The sequence below is a fragment of the Blastomyces dermatitidis genome, assembly GCF_000003525.1.
Source record: "Blastomyces dermatitidis ER-3 genomic scaffold supercont1.3, whole genome shotgun sequence".
Taxonomy (NCBI): Eukaryota; Fungi; Ascomycota; class Eurotiomycetes; order Onygenales; family Ajellomycetaceae; genus Blastomyces; species Blastomyces dermatitidis.
The window spans coordinates 3,422,901-3,436,180 of NW_025544776.1; the positions used below are offsets into that span (position 1 = coordinate 3,422,901).

A 13,280-nucleotide genomic window follows, 5' to 3' on the forward strand; every position below is an offset into this window, starting at 1 on the left:
ATATTAACAATCTTAACATCATATTCAAAGTTTCTGAGAATATCAATTAACTAGTGAGTATACTTAGTGAGAAATTGAAAGTCAAGAATCTACATCAGTCAATCAAGTATTTAAGTATAAAGATTAATTATTCAGATAAGAGAATTAATTTAATATATTATTAATATATTAAATATCTGATTGAAGATTTCTATCTTGATAATATAGCTATTATCAGAATATTAATAAAGAATGAATTTCATATTAATGATTTCTCTATATCTGAGAAAGAGACTGATTTCATAATTCAGTAATATTAATATAATGTGAGTTACTTATAATATCTTACAGTTAAAACACATTCTGATATCACTCACACTGTCTTACTACTCACTCAACAGAACATTGATTCAATATCTCAATATTGAAAAACTCTATTACATATTATACATTATTTAAAAGAAATTATAAATCTGAGTATTTTCTATAAATATAGTCTGTATAAAAGATCTGTTTCTATCAATCTTTCTATTTCTATTAATTTTTTCATTCTCTCTAATTTCTCTGATAATTTCTATCTACTCTTCAGCTACTCAGATTTCAATTGAGCTGATCTCTTGAATAATAATAGAAAATTAACATTCAGCTATGTTTTTAAACTTACAGATAATCTGATTTCATGATATTCAGTAAAGCAATCTTATATATCTCTAAGTCTTAATAAGACTGAATATATAACTCTTAGTAAGATAATCTGTGAGATAATATGAATTCAGAATCTCATAATTAAGCTTGACTTTATTACTATATTTCTAATATGAATTTTCACTGATAATAAGAATATTATAAATCTTACAAAGATGACAGTCATTACAGTCTGAAGTAAGCATATTAATATACATTTTCATTTTTCATATTAACAGTTGAATCAGAGAGTTATTAATTTAGAATACATTCTCACTACTCAGATAACAGCAGATAAACTCATTAAATCTCTAGACACTGTGATATTTATATAATTCATAATTTTACTAGATCTTACAGATGTAAAAGTTGAAAATGTTTAATTTTACATTTGTATTTGATTTTAACAGACTATCTTGATGATTTGAGTGTTTTTATATATAATTCTTATTATCTCAAGAAGAAGTATTAACTGTTACAGCTGTTGCAGTTAGCAATCTCACTAGATCACGTGACTCATCACTATATTATGTTCTTGTAGATAGATCTATTACAACATAACAACATTATTCTTCAAGAGTCAGAAAGTAGAAAACTTGACCTTGCTAAGTGTATCACTTAATCTTTATTATTATTATTATTCTTCAATTATAGATGTATGCAGTCAGAGACTATGACATCTACCTGAGAACTTTAGTTCTCAGGGTTTTTTCTATGTCTGTAAAGTTAACTATTATACATTCATCAATTTCAGATATATAAAATCAGAAAATTCCAGCTCAGAATACAAAAACTGTTTATAAATTACAGTGTTTTAACATCTTTTGATACTTTGAAATCATTTGACAATATCATGACAAAAGAAAAGAGAAAAAGAACACAGTCTCAAAGATAGACACATTAAATAAATAGATAGAAAGAAATTGAAAGAAAAAGATAAAGAAAAAGCTACAGAATAAAATCTCTGCAGTTTACATCTTAAGCTATATACATATTTTAACACTCTATATAACTGACTGCTGCCTCTGTTCTTTCAGGCCCGCTTCAGAGGTTATCATTCCCTCTAAAGAGTCACTGCTCAGCTAGCTCCTGTAACTAGCTTACTCATAAGTGAGATTCTCACTAAGAATAACATCAGAGCTACTTAATTCTAGTTAAGTCTCTAATCTTTCAGCTGTCAATCTCAGCATTTCAGCCTATCAATTAATCATCACAGTCTTGCTTACACTAACCACCTATTAAGAGTGCCTAGGTCTCATCTCATCTAGGTTCTTGCTAGACTCAGAATGTTCTAATTGAATAGTTTTTAAATCTCATTCCCTGAAAGTGAGTGCCTAGAGTGAGAGAGATGAGACCTGGTCAGTTAAGCTTGATAATGATTCACTATTCTGCGGGCACTCTAGACCTCAATCACTCTAGTACTGATCTAACTTGAAGCACTCGGGGGGCTGTTAACCCTAAGATCAGTGAGAATTAGCACCCGGGAACCCCCAGGATGAACATCTTAAGCTTGACAATGATTCACTATAGTGCACTCAGGGGCCCCTGGTACTGTTTTATGACTTAACAGTGAAAGCTGTGGTTAAGATGGCCCTTGCAGGGTTCGAACCTGCCCTCTCTTGGCATTCATTCCCCGGGGGGAAGGCCGCTAATTGAGGCTCCATGGTAGCGTAGTTAATCACTACGCCACCGGGCCATCACTTGACCTTGTTATATAAGCTGATCTTGTAAATGTGACCGTGTTACTACCTGATCTCACTTAATACATCTTTTCTTATAATTTGAAATCACTTAATTATTTATCATCAATTCTACAATCAATTTAAAATTAATTATTAATTACTTAAATATACAGATTGAATTTATTTTATTACTATAATTAATTAACAATTAATTCAGCATCAATTCAAAATTAATTTAATACTGAAATTATTCTTGAATTTAATAATAATACTGAATTGATTATCAACTAATTTTCAATCAATTATTAATTACTTAAATATATAGATTAAATCTATTTTTATTACTATAATCAATTCAGAATCAATTTAAAATTAATTTAAAATTAATTCAAAATCAATTTAATACTGAAATTATTCTTGAATTTAATAATAATACTGAATTGATTATCAACTGATTTTCAATCAATTATTAATTACTTAAATATATAGATTAAATCTATTTTTATTACTATAATCAATTCAGAATCAATTCAGAATCAATTTAAAATCAATTTAAAATTAATTATTAAATATTTTTATCTTGATATATTTTAAAATTCTGTAAAACATCTCTTTATATTCTATATGAATTTATCTGTTTATTTAATTGATTATGAATCAGCTATACATGCTTTGATTAGTTGATGAGCTGAATGAATGAGTGAATTGAAAGATTGAAAGTCAATTATCATTTGATTATTACTGTATTGTGCGAGGTCAGGGTCATGATTATGTAACGAGGTCAAGTGGCGCACTTAGCGAGGTCAAGTTTTCTGTATACACCAAGCTAGCAACCTTTTCAATCAAGCAAGCTTTACACCTTCCACAACTTATCCTCGGTGGTACAAGTCATCGCAGAGATATCCCCTGCAGCTGCCGATGATCAGAAATGGCGGTGGGAGGGTAAGGATGTAAAATGCCGTCCACAAGCTTCTTCATCAGATCCCGGGTATAGACAAGCTTACTGAGGTGATTCTTATTTGTCCTCATATACGTATTAGGGATCAATAGAACAGCTAATAATAAAATCATAATACAATCATAATTACAATAATATTGATGCAGACTCCCAGAGTTGTCCTGCGTGCGTGGTTGCAGTTGTTGCGGGTGGTGGCGGGAGCATCCTTTTTCTAGCCTCTTCTCGAAGCCCGGAGCGAGGCCAAGAACTTTAACTAGTGTAGCTTTAACTATGACCGGCTAAAACGAATGGCCCCCTGCCCTCGGTTCTTCCCTTCTTGGCGGTGGCCCGTGAGTGGGCAGCGCGACTTAGCATCACCCTCTCAATCATAGTAGCTTCAACTGTACTCCGTACAGGGTGTGGAACTGAAGTACTTGAACACGCTAGAAATTTATTTTGAAATTCCAGTACAGTACTGGAGTCAAATTGTTCCGGCCCGTAATGTCAATGTTTAGGGGTCAGGCCCCTATAAGGTAAGGCAGGCACCAACAGGGCCCGTAATCAGGAGGGATTGTAATCCGTTTATCTCTTAATTACTAGTGTTTGCAAGGGCTTATTTCCACGCCTCTGTAGACCGTAACTACCTCCTCTTTCCACCCCTCCATCGCCTAGCTTGCCTCCCTTGCACCTCTCCCGCTTCTCTCACCTCTCAACCTCTCAACCTCTCAAACTCTCACCTTTCAACCTCTATCCCTTATCCCTTACCACTTACACCTTACATCTTACATCTTCCTCCTCCACCAACTATCTGGCTGGCCCTCCTCCACCATTCTTCTTTGTCGTTCCCCATTACAGCTCCTGTTCTTATCCACACGACATCCCAACCCTAACTAGTAACCACTACACTAACCTAACCTAACTATACCCAACCAACCCCCTCTCAATGCCCCTCAACCCCTCCGCTCTCACCCCTATCATCACATCCTCACTGCCATATCTCTCTATTCTCTCCATCATCTAATCCATCTTCCCATATTCCCCTTTTAAAAATAAAGTGCTTTCTTCCCCCATTCCACCACGGCTCCATCTCACTTCCCAAAAGAGAAAAACAAAGTTTACGGCATCCCCCCCCAACCACCCTGCCATTGCAATTAGGTCTACAGGCAAATATAAAATATATCAAATCCTCTCCCCGAGACGGCATCTCTCCCCTTTTTTATCTCCTCCCAACAACAGACTGTGGGCGTCGTCGTCATGGCTCATAATATGTTCCATCGGTCCAACCCCTTTGGTGGGACATCTGGTGTATCCAAAATTGAAGAGGAGGATGAGTCGCTCGGTTCGCCCACTCAAACTGCTTTCCACAACCCCACCGTGGGCCTTCGAAATCGTACCTTCCCCTCCACAGATACACGCTCCGAGCCGGGCGGGCCGCTCGGCCAGATATCAGGAGGCGGGAGAGGAGGAGGAGCTGGTGCTGGAGATGGAGCTCGAGCCAGTGGTGAATCTGCAACCCCGTTTCGACAGACCAACCCATTCTCCGAATGTGCCCCATCCGCGTTCCCCCAATCCTCCACCGCCACCACCGGAACAGAAGGGGGAGGACAGGGAGGGGGAGGGGGAGGGGGAGTGGGAGGCTCCTCCCTGGGCGAGGAGCTATCATCCGGCTTGCCACATAACTACGCCCTAGGCCGGCGAACCTCCGTTTCCGCAGAATCCCTAAACCCTTCCAATTCTGGCGCTGATTGCTGGATTCCCCCTTACCACCCCAAAACCCCCGAACAACGATCCCGCCTCCAGCACGCCGTCAGCTCCAACTTCCTCTTCTCCCACCTAGACGAAGAACAATTCGAAACCGTCCTCAACGCCCTTGTCGAGAAACCAATCCCCGCCAAGGACATTAAGGTAATCACACAAGGCGATGCTGGCGATTTCTTCTACATCGTCGAAGATGGCCACTTCGACATCTACATCAACCCCTCCGGCTCCGTCCAACCAGCCTCCGCCACATCCCCTACCGCCAGCGGCCTAGGTACCAAAGTCGACACCATCGGCCCCGGTGGCTCTTTCGGCGAGTTAGCCCTGATGTACAACGCCCCCCGCGCCGCCACCGTCGTCTCTACCGAACCTAAATCCACACTCTGGGCCCTCGATCGCATAACCTTCCGGCGCATCCTGATGGATGCCGCCTTCCAACGACGCCGAATGTACGAAGCCTTCCTAGAAGAAGTCCCCCTCCTTTCCTCCCTAAAGCCCTACGAACGCGCCAAGATTGCAGACGCCCTCGACACCGTCAAGCACCCCGCAGGCGCCACGATCATCCGCGAAGGCGACCCGGGCAATACCTTCTACCTGCTCGAAGCGGGTGAAGCGGCTGCGTTTAAGAACGGCATTGCCGGCGGCGCCACTCCCGTCAAGCGATATAAGCGCGGCGACTACTTTGGCGAGCTGGCGCTGCTGGATGAGAAGCCGCGTGCAGCGAGTGTGGTGGCCATGACGGATGTTAAGGTCGCACAGTTGGGGAGGGATGGGTTTAAGAGGCTACTGGGCCCGGTGGAGGATATTATGCGGAGGGCGGAGTATGGGACTACTGGTGCTGCGGGTACGACTACGAGTACTGGCTCTGCGACTCCTACTGCCTCTGCGCAGCCGGAGGCGAAGAAGACGGTGGCAGAATGATCCGTTAATTGATTTATCTCTTTTTTTCTGCGTTTTGTTTTTGGTCTGTGATAAAGCATAGTATTTGGTATATGGTGTGTTATGGGTTACTTATGGTCTGGTATGATAATTTATTTGAGGGGATATCCAAAAACACCCTGTAGGGTTGCATGGAGTTTCCCACGCACAACCTCTCATTCATCTACCCCTTTTTTTCCCTTCATTTTCATTTTCATTCATTCATTCAATTTTTTTTTTTTTTTTTTAAGTCTCATTTTTCCCGGAGCCATTCTGGTTGATCCATCTCTTTGCATCTGTTACATTGCTTCTCCGTTCAATTTAATTTAACTGGTTTTATTATGTTTCCTCTTGATATTCATTTCTTCTTTTCCCTTTTTACTTAACTCTTATATACATTATCTCTCGTCCCATCTCCCCTCTCTGAATGCTCGCGCAAAAATATAAACGATGGTCAACTGGGGGTATTAAACATTGAAGAGGAATCTTGTAGCTAAAATTATTTCCTTGTCTTTTTTCTTTTCTCTCTTTTGAGAAAGTTGGCAAGAGGGAGGTTTAGCCTAGCTGCGGTTCTACATTCTGTGTCTTGTCTTTGTCTTGTCTTGTCTTTGTCTTGAACCCACTTTTTTATTTTTTTATTCTCTTTACTCATTTTTCGAGATATGCTTGTTGACATGGGGGGAAGAGGGAGATGAACGGAAAATGTGAGTGCTAGTAGAAGAAGACTATATATATAGCACAGCACATTCAATTTGAAAAAATGTTTAATGAATGGTACTGGGAATTTTTCGAAAAGAATTATTATTATATTATAACTATTATATACAACTGGTCCCTCTTATCCCTCTTACGTTCTCTCCATCTTAGCTACTGATTCCTCATCCTCTAAATCAGAGCGTTGCACGCATACGTACATACATACCTGAATACCCTACGTGGTAGATACAGGGAAACCAGAGAAATAGCCACCTAACCACCCATCCCAGGTAGTGTCATAGATATATATAACCCCGCCCAACCTACACGTATTATACATGTACTACCTCCTAACAACCAAATCACTCCGAATAACCCACTTCTCCCCCGCCACCACCTCCCGCCCCTCATGGAGCAAACACCGCTCCCCATGCCGATGCAGCAGCGCCATGCCCGTCTCGAGGCTGACGATTATTGGTTCCTGCTGCTGCTGTTGCCGTTGCTGTGGAGATGATTTTGACTTGGATTTAGATTTGGATTTTGGGGGGCCGGCTTGTTGTTCGTCGTCGTCGTCGTCAGGGTAGAAGACCGTTTCGCCCCCTGTGCAGGTTGTGAGGTAGATGAGGAGGGTCCAGGTTGTTTTTGCGGGGATTGTCGGGGTGGGAGTTGTGGAAGGGGTGGAGGGGGTGAGGAGGAGGGGGACGGAGTCGTCGTCTGGGCTTGGGGTTAGTTTGGCAGATAGATTGGGGATGTATGGATGGTTTTTGGGGTTTATCCATTTGATGCTCTGGGCTGGGAGAGGATATTTGAGATTTGAGGGTTGACGAGCCGGAAGGGGGAAAAAGCGGTACTTATACATGTATATTTGTATGTATATATATATACCCCTGCGAGCAGAAGAAAGAATAAACCCGTCCATAAAATCTAGAAATAAAATAGAAAAAATAAAAACTTACAATGCTTATCAAAAAACTGCCCAGGCGCATATCTATAAATCCGTATATTAGGATTCAACCCCAGCACCTCCCCTCCCCATAACGCCTCCCCTTCCCCCTCCGCCAAAACCAACTCGTTCAACGCAGTACCGCTCCACAACCTCTCCGCAAACGCCGCATCATGCACCTGGAACCGGTCATTAACGCGCACAGCCTCGTCCTTCTTGGGCCTTTTCGGCGTCGTGATGAGTGGCAGCGTGGAGAGGAAGGAGACATATGTTCTGCAGAGGGAAGCGGCGAGCAGGTTGCGGATTATGAGGATTTGGTCCTCCAGGAGGGTTTCGAGGTGGAGGTCTGACGGTGGGATGAGAGGTTTTAGGGCCGGCCAGTTTGGGGGCTTGATGTTGTCGATGTTGCTAGCTAGTTGTTGTTGCGGGATAGACTTTTTGATGGAGAGTGATTTCTGCTTATTGTAGAGTTTTGATGCCATGATTCTTGGTATACATATATGCATATATATAAATATATGTACCTGATGAATCTTATACGGAGGGCGCTACCAAAAGAATTGCATACAGCTAAGAAATGCCACCATGTTTTAATGAGAATTACATTTAGCTTCTAAGCACCCCGCATTCTATTTATATGAGATTGCCACTTTGATTCCTCTCTCTTCTCTAATTCCTCATCATTCATGACTGTTAAAATATGGCACTCAATCTCAATACTGATAAGTTGAGAGGGGGTGTTGGCCGCTGCGGCTATTGCCTATGGCGATCTCCCTAGATCACGTGACTAACCACTATATTTGTAGCGCCTTGGTGGCATTGCCCTAGCGATCGCTCCGCCTGCACGTGATCTCTTATGTTATATAATGTAGCTAGCTGCTTCCATAATAATAGAAGGATCAACCTTTCCCACTGTCGGATTGGGTGTCACGGATGAATATGTTGAAGACATATGAATCTTATCTGTATCAAGATCTGCTTGTTATATTATCCATGCACTATCTAATATATCTATTTCATACAAAAGATAGAGCTATTTATAGTAAAATATATGTGCGAGCCAAGAGAGCTAGCATAAGCGAGTATTAGACGAGTGTTGTAGTAAGCTGATGATGATGAGAAATATTGTAGTAATATGATGTTGGTGGCGTTCAGTAGTGTATAACCTCTTTTTCCTGACACACCCCCTTCAGCGAATGTAACATGTAAATGAAAGTGTAAATCAAAGTGTAAATGAAGCTGCAACAAAAAGAGTGTAGATGAATCTGTAGAGATTACATCAAGATAGACCATTTATTCTGCTTACGCCTCGATGATATCTGATATATCAACTAGGCCTAGCATCTTGACGAATTCCGTATGTTTCTGGCGTGGCAGAGCCTTAGTGAGGCCATCCGCTGGCATCTGGGCCGTAGGCACCCAATCAACTGTAATATCGCCGGATTGAACACGTTCTCGGATTGATATCTTTCATCTGAATCCTCCCATCAGGATAGGATGATGATATCATCCACATAGAAGAAGACAATTAATTGATCATTTGAGAAGAGGCAGCAATCCTCTGGCATAGAGGTGAAGCCTAGCGTTCTCAGATTCTTCGCAATGTGGGTGTTTTTCAACATCTGTCCAGTGGTTCGGTGGATCTGGCAGTTGAGATCTATGGATCCTTGAAGTCGGTATGAATGCTGTTGAGGTAGATGTATTGTTGATAACAGTAAAAACAGTATTAGGAAATAAATTTTGAGACTTGTAGAAGTCTGGGTGAGAATGAGAATGAGAGAATGCTTCATTGATCATTTGAAAAGGATTGGCTTTGGCATTTGCAACTGCCACAAGGTGGGCAGCTCTGTGATTTCGGGCTCATGTACAATTATCTATCACAGCTGGATGAGTATTAATATCAATATTGGGACCTGTATCAACATTAGGGCCCGCTGGCCCTGGCGTAGGTTCAGGTGTTGTATTCAGTGTATGAGATCTAACGTGGGGACGTCTAGATATTTGATTTTCCACATTAGATAGATGGCAGGGTTTGCAAAGCTCGGTGGTAAGCTCGTCCGCAGCATCTTCTTGATGGGTAATTTGAACGCCAGTTGCATCATTTGCAAGATTTTGAATGGCGATTTTCGATGGATGTCCTAATCTCTTATGCCATGTAGACTGTGTAGCTATAGAGATCTTAGGTTTTTGAGAAGGTTTTGTAGAAGTGTGTTTTTGCAGGTTGAAAGGATGATTTGTTGAAGTGTGTATTGACAGGTTAGAAGAAGGATTTGTAGAAGTTGAAGAATTTGAAGATATCGTTTTTTCAGATATAGTGATGTTAGATGTGTGTGGTGTGGTAGCTGCATCGGCTTCGGTAGTGGATTTTTCCAAGATAGTTGAGAAAACAGCTGTTTCACTATTATATTCTGTAACTAGCAACCTCTCAAATACTTCAACACATGCAAAGATTGTATTATCTGCATGTTTTCACAATCTGAAGTCTTTTCCATCATAATAGATGCCTTCTATATGGAAACATGGTTTCCATGCAATGATATTTGTATGGAAATTCAGAATGTAAGCTGTGTTGATGAGTTTAACATTGAACTGCTTTCCTGCTTCATTTATCATGATAGTTCTAACAGTTTCATAATCTTCAACTTTAGTGCTGGAATTGCCTGTATAGACTTCTGTATTCTTGTTCACAGATGTAAAGAATAGAAAATGTGTTTGATTATTGTATATATACTGTTCTGCACCAGTATCAAAGATCCAGGAGTTTCAGAGATAGAAGTGAGAATGTGAAGAGTTCATTGATATTTTTCAGATTTGCTGATTGATAGATTGATGATTGATAGATTGATGATTAATAGATTGAGAAACTGATTGCTTCAGAATCATTCTCTCTAGAACTGCTTCATTGACATCTATCATATCTGTATTTATAAATGAATCTCTAGATATTACATGATCAATATGTCTCTTCAATTCTTGATTCTTAAGAGCTTAATCAATCTGAGTTCTCTTCTCCCTGTTTTTCTTTCATTCAGATGACTTTCTTGATGAATTGAGATAGTAGCACTGAGTGTATCAGTGATGAGCTCTGCAGATGCAGTTTCTAAATGTCACTGATAATAATTACTGAGATCTTTCATTAAGAGTAGTGAAGTTCATAGATTTATCTTCTTTGAGAATACTCATTTCTCTATACCATTTCTTGAAGTTCTTAACTAACTCTATCAAAGATATGACATCTTTATCACATCAGACATTCTTTGTTCATGCTTGTACATATTCTGCATCAATAGCTAGATTTGCATTTAAGAAGTCTTTCTTCAAGTTGAACTGTTCAGCTATATCTGCCTCTTTGATATCATCTTTGATAAGTGATCAGTCATTTAATCACTTCTCTATACCTTCATTTTTCAGTGCTTTGCAGAGATCATGATATCAGGTTCTCACATTATCTTGATAGTTTGCGGTCATGGGTGAGAGATGATCTCTTAATGAATGAATAATCTTCTTTACATTGTCATTCTCACTGTGTACATGTTGTAGCTCTGTGGCATCCACTGTTCTTCATATGACATCTTGTATCTTTGTCATACCTTCATTCAATTTCTCATATTTCATATATTTGATTTTCCATGCAGTGACCTTGATGTCATATGCTATCTTGGCCTCCGCGGTGGCTTCTTCTGGACACTCGGGTTCCAGAGGTTCTTCTAGTTCAGAGAAGATATCAGGTTTATCAAGATTGATGAAGTCTGATACCTTCTTGTCCTTTGCATATTCTAGCATATGCTTGTACCAAAGTTTCCAATCTCCAGGAATGCTAAGGTGTACTGTCGCACTAGACATTGTCTTGTCTGTCATATTGGTTATATTGAATGGATTGAGGAATCGGTTCAAGAATTTGAGGATAGATATGATCAGAATTCAGGGTGTATAACAGTCAAGTATATCGGAACATATACAAGTGAGGATCTATCATCTCAGTTTGAATGATAGTTATCAGTTCGAATGAGGATTGGGATCAGTGATCAATCATCTCAGTTCAAATGATAGTTATCAGTTCAAATGAGGATTGAGATCGGTGTATAATTGTCTCAGTTCAAATGATTGTTGTCAAATTTGAATGAGAATTGGGATCAGTGTATCACGCTTCTCTTCAGATGCTGCTTACTGGGAATCGGGTATGACAGTCGAGTAGATCGGACCGTATACGAATGAGAATCAATTGTCTCAGTTCGAATGATAGTTATCAGTTCGAATGAGGATTGAGATCAGTGTATCACGCTTCTCTTCAGATGCTGCTTACCGGGAATCAGGTATGATATAACAGTCGAGTAGATCGAACTGTATACAAATGAGAATCAATCATCTCAGTTCAAATGATTGTTGTCAAATTCAAATGAGGATTGGAATTAGTGGTGTATCATGCTTCTCTTCAGATGCTGCTTACCGGGCTCATAACTGTCGGATTGAGTGTCATGGATGAATATGTTGAAGACATATGAATCTTATCTGTATCAAGATCTGCTTGTTATATTATCCATGCACTATCTAATATATCTATTTCATACAAAAGATAGAGCTATTTATAGTAAAATATATGTGCGAGTCAAGAGAGCTAGCATAAGTGAGTATTAGATGAGTGTTGTAGTAAGCTGATGATGATGAGAAATATTGTAGTAATATGATGTTGATGGCGTTCAGTAGTGTATAACCTCTTTTTCCTGACACTCACTTACAGGTTATAGTCTGGAACATTCATGTTTTTTTTCTTTTAATAAGACCCCTTATACATGTTTTTATAGAAGGATTACACTGTAGTCAATTGTCTGCAGATTGATTCACTTTTCTATATTAATTTAAATAGAAGATGCTCTCATTACTCAGAATAAGCAGATATATCTAGAGATTAAGAGATTATATTCTTTCTTTAAATTAATAACTGAATGAGATTGATCTTGTCTGAATCTCTTTTCTTATATCTATACTCAGATTGTGATAACTGATAAGTAGCTTATCTACTTCTCAGAGTAATAGAAAGAAGACTTTATACTCTCATTCTCATACTCAGACAGCTTAACAGGCCTCTATTAATGAAGAATCAGATAAAGATGACATTATTTAGTACATAGAAGTCATAGAGAGAGTCATGAAGTCATCTATTAATCAAGATACAGACACTCATCATGAATCTGATAATGAAATCTCAAGCTCAAGTGCTATATATATAGTATTTACAGAAGCACATTCTGCTGACAGTTCTATACCTAGAATGAGTCAAGATAACATGATATTTATATCATTAGATGACCTTATAATGTTCTGCAATAGAATAAGCATGTGTTGAGAGATCATCTCTGCTATAAACAATTTTAAATCTCAGATCTATGAATATCAAAAGAATGTTTAAAAAGTCATGAATACTAAAACTGTAATTATATTTAACAGTATTAATTATCAGATCTGATGTATAGAAATTCTTACAGACACTGAAGTTATTAATGAATCTGACATTCTTATGAAGAATTAATATATCTGTTCAGATAACATCAGTTAAGATATATTAAGTACTGAAAAATAAAGTATTTATATCAAAGTACTGTATTAATGTATGTTGCAGTTCTTATTAGAACTTATATATACAATCATTGAAACTCTTGAGTCAGATAATACAGCTGCATTATAA

The 13,280-nt window shown here is 39.0% G+C and overlaps 3 protein-coding genes across 3 annotated transcripts; 1 reads left to right on the plus strand and 2 right to left on the minus strand.

The window, feature by feature from the left end:
• Positions 1 to 3,853: 3,853 nt before the first annotated feature.
• On the plus strand, positions 3,854 to 7,568 carry BDCG_03042 (cAMP-dependent protein kinase regulator). The gene has a single exon (XM_045418631.1). It carries the CDS (start codon positions 4,537 to 4,539, stop codon positions 5,959 to 5,961), a length of 1,425 nt encoding a protein of 474 aa, XP_045275160.1. The 5' UTR covers positions 3,854 to 4,536; the 3' UTR covers positions 5,962 to 7,568.
• BDCG_03043 (uncharacterized protein) lies at positions 6,738 to 8,398 on the minus strand. Its single transcript, XM_045418632.1, has 2 exons — positions 7,611 to 8,398; positions 6,738 to 7,368 (listed from the first exon to the last, which is right to left on the minus strand). Exons 1-2 carry the CDS (start codon positions 8,101 to 8,103, stop codon positions 6,998 to 7,000), a joined length of 864 nt encoding a protein of 287 aa, XP_045275161.1. The 5' UTR covers positions 8,104 to 8,398; the 3' UTR covers positions 6,738 to 6,997.
• Positions 8,399 to 11,158: 2,760 nt separating this feature from the next.
• On the minus strand, positions 11,159 to 11,455 carry BDCG_16676 (uncharacterized protein; the record flags this gene model as incomplete). Its single annotated transcript, XM_045425878.1, has 1 exon — positions 11,159 to 11,455. One exon carries the CDS (start codon positions 11,453 to 11,455, stop codon positions 11,159 to 11,161), a length of 297 nt encoding a protein of 98 aa, XP_045280284.1.
• Positions 11,456 to 13,280: the final 1,825 nt, after the last annotated feature.

Coding starts and splice junctions, on each gene's coding strand:
- BDCG_03043 (XM_045418632.1), bottom strand. CDS start 8,103: ATGCATATATGTATACCAAGAATCATGGCATCAAAACTCTACAATAAG. Junction 7,369..7,610: donor GCAGTTTTTTGATAAGCATT/GTAAGTTTTTAT, acceptor CCCCAAGCCCAG/ACGACGACTCCGTCCCCCTC.
- BDCG_03042 (XM_045418631.1), top strand. CDS start 4,537: ATGGCTCATAATATGTTCCATCGGTCCAACCCCTTTGGTGGGACATCT.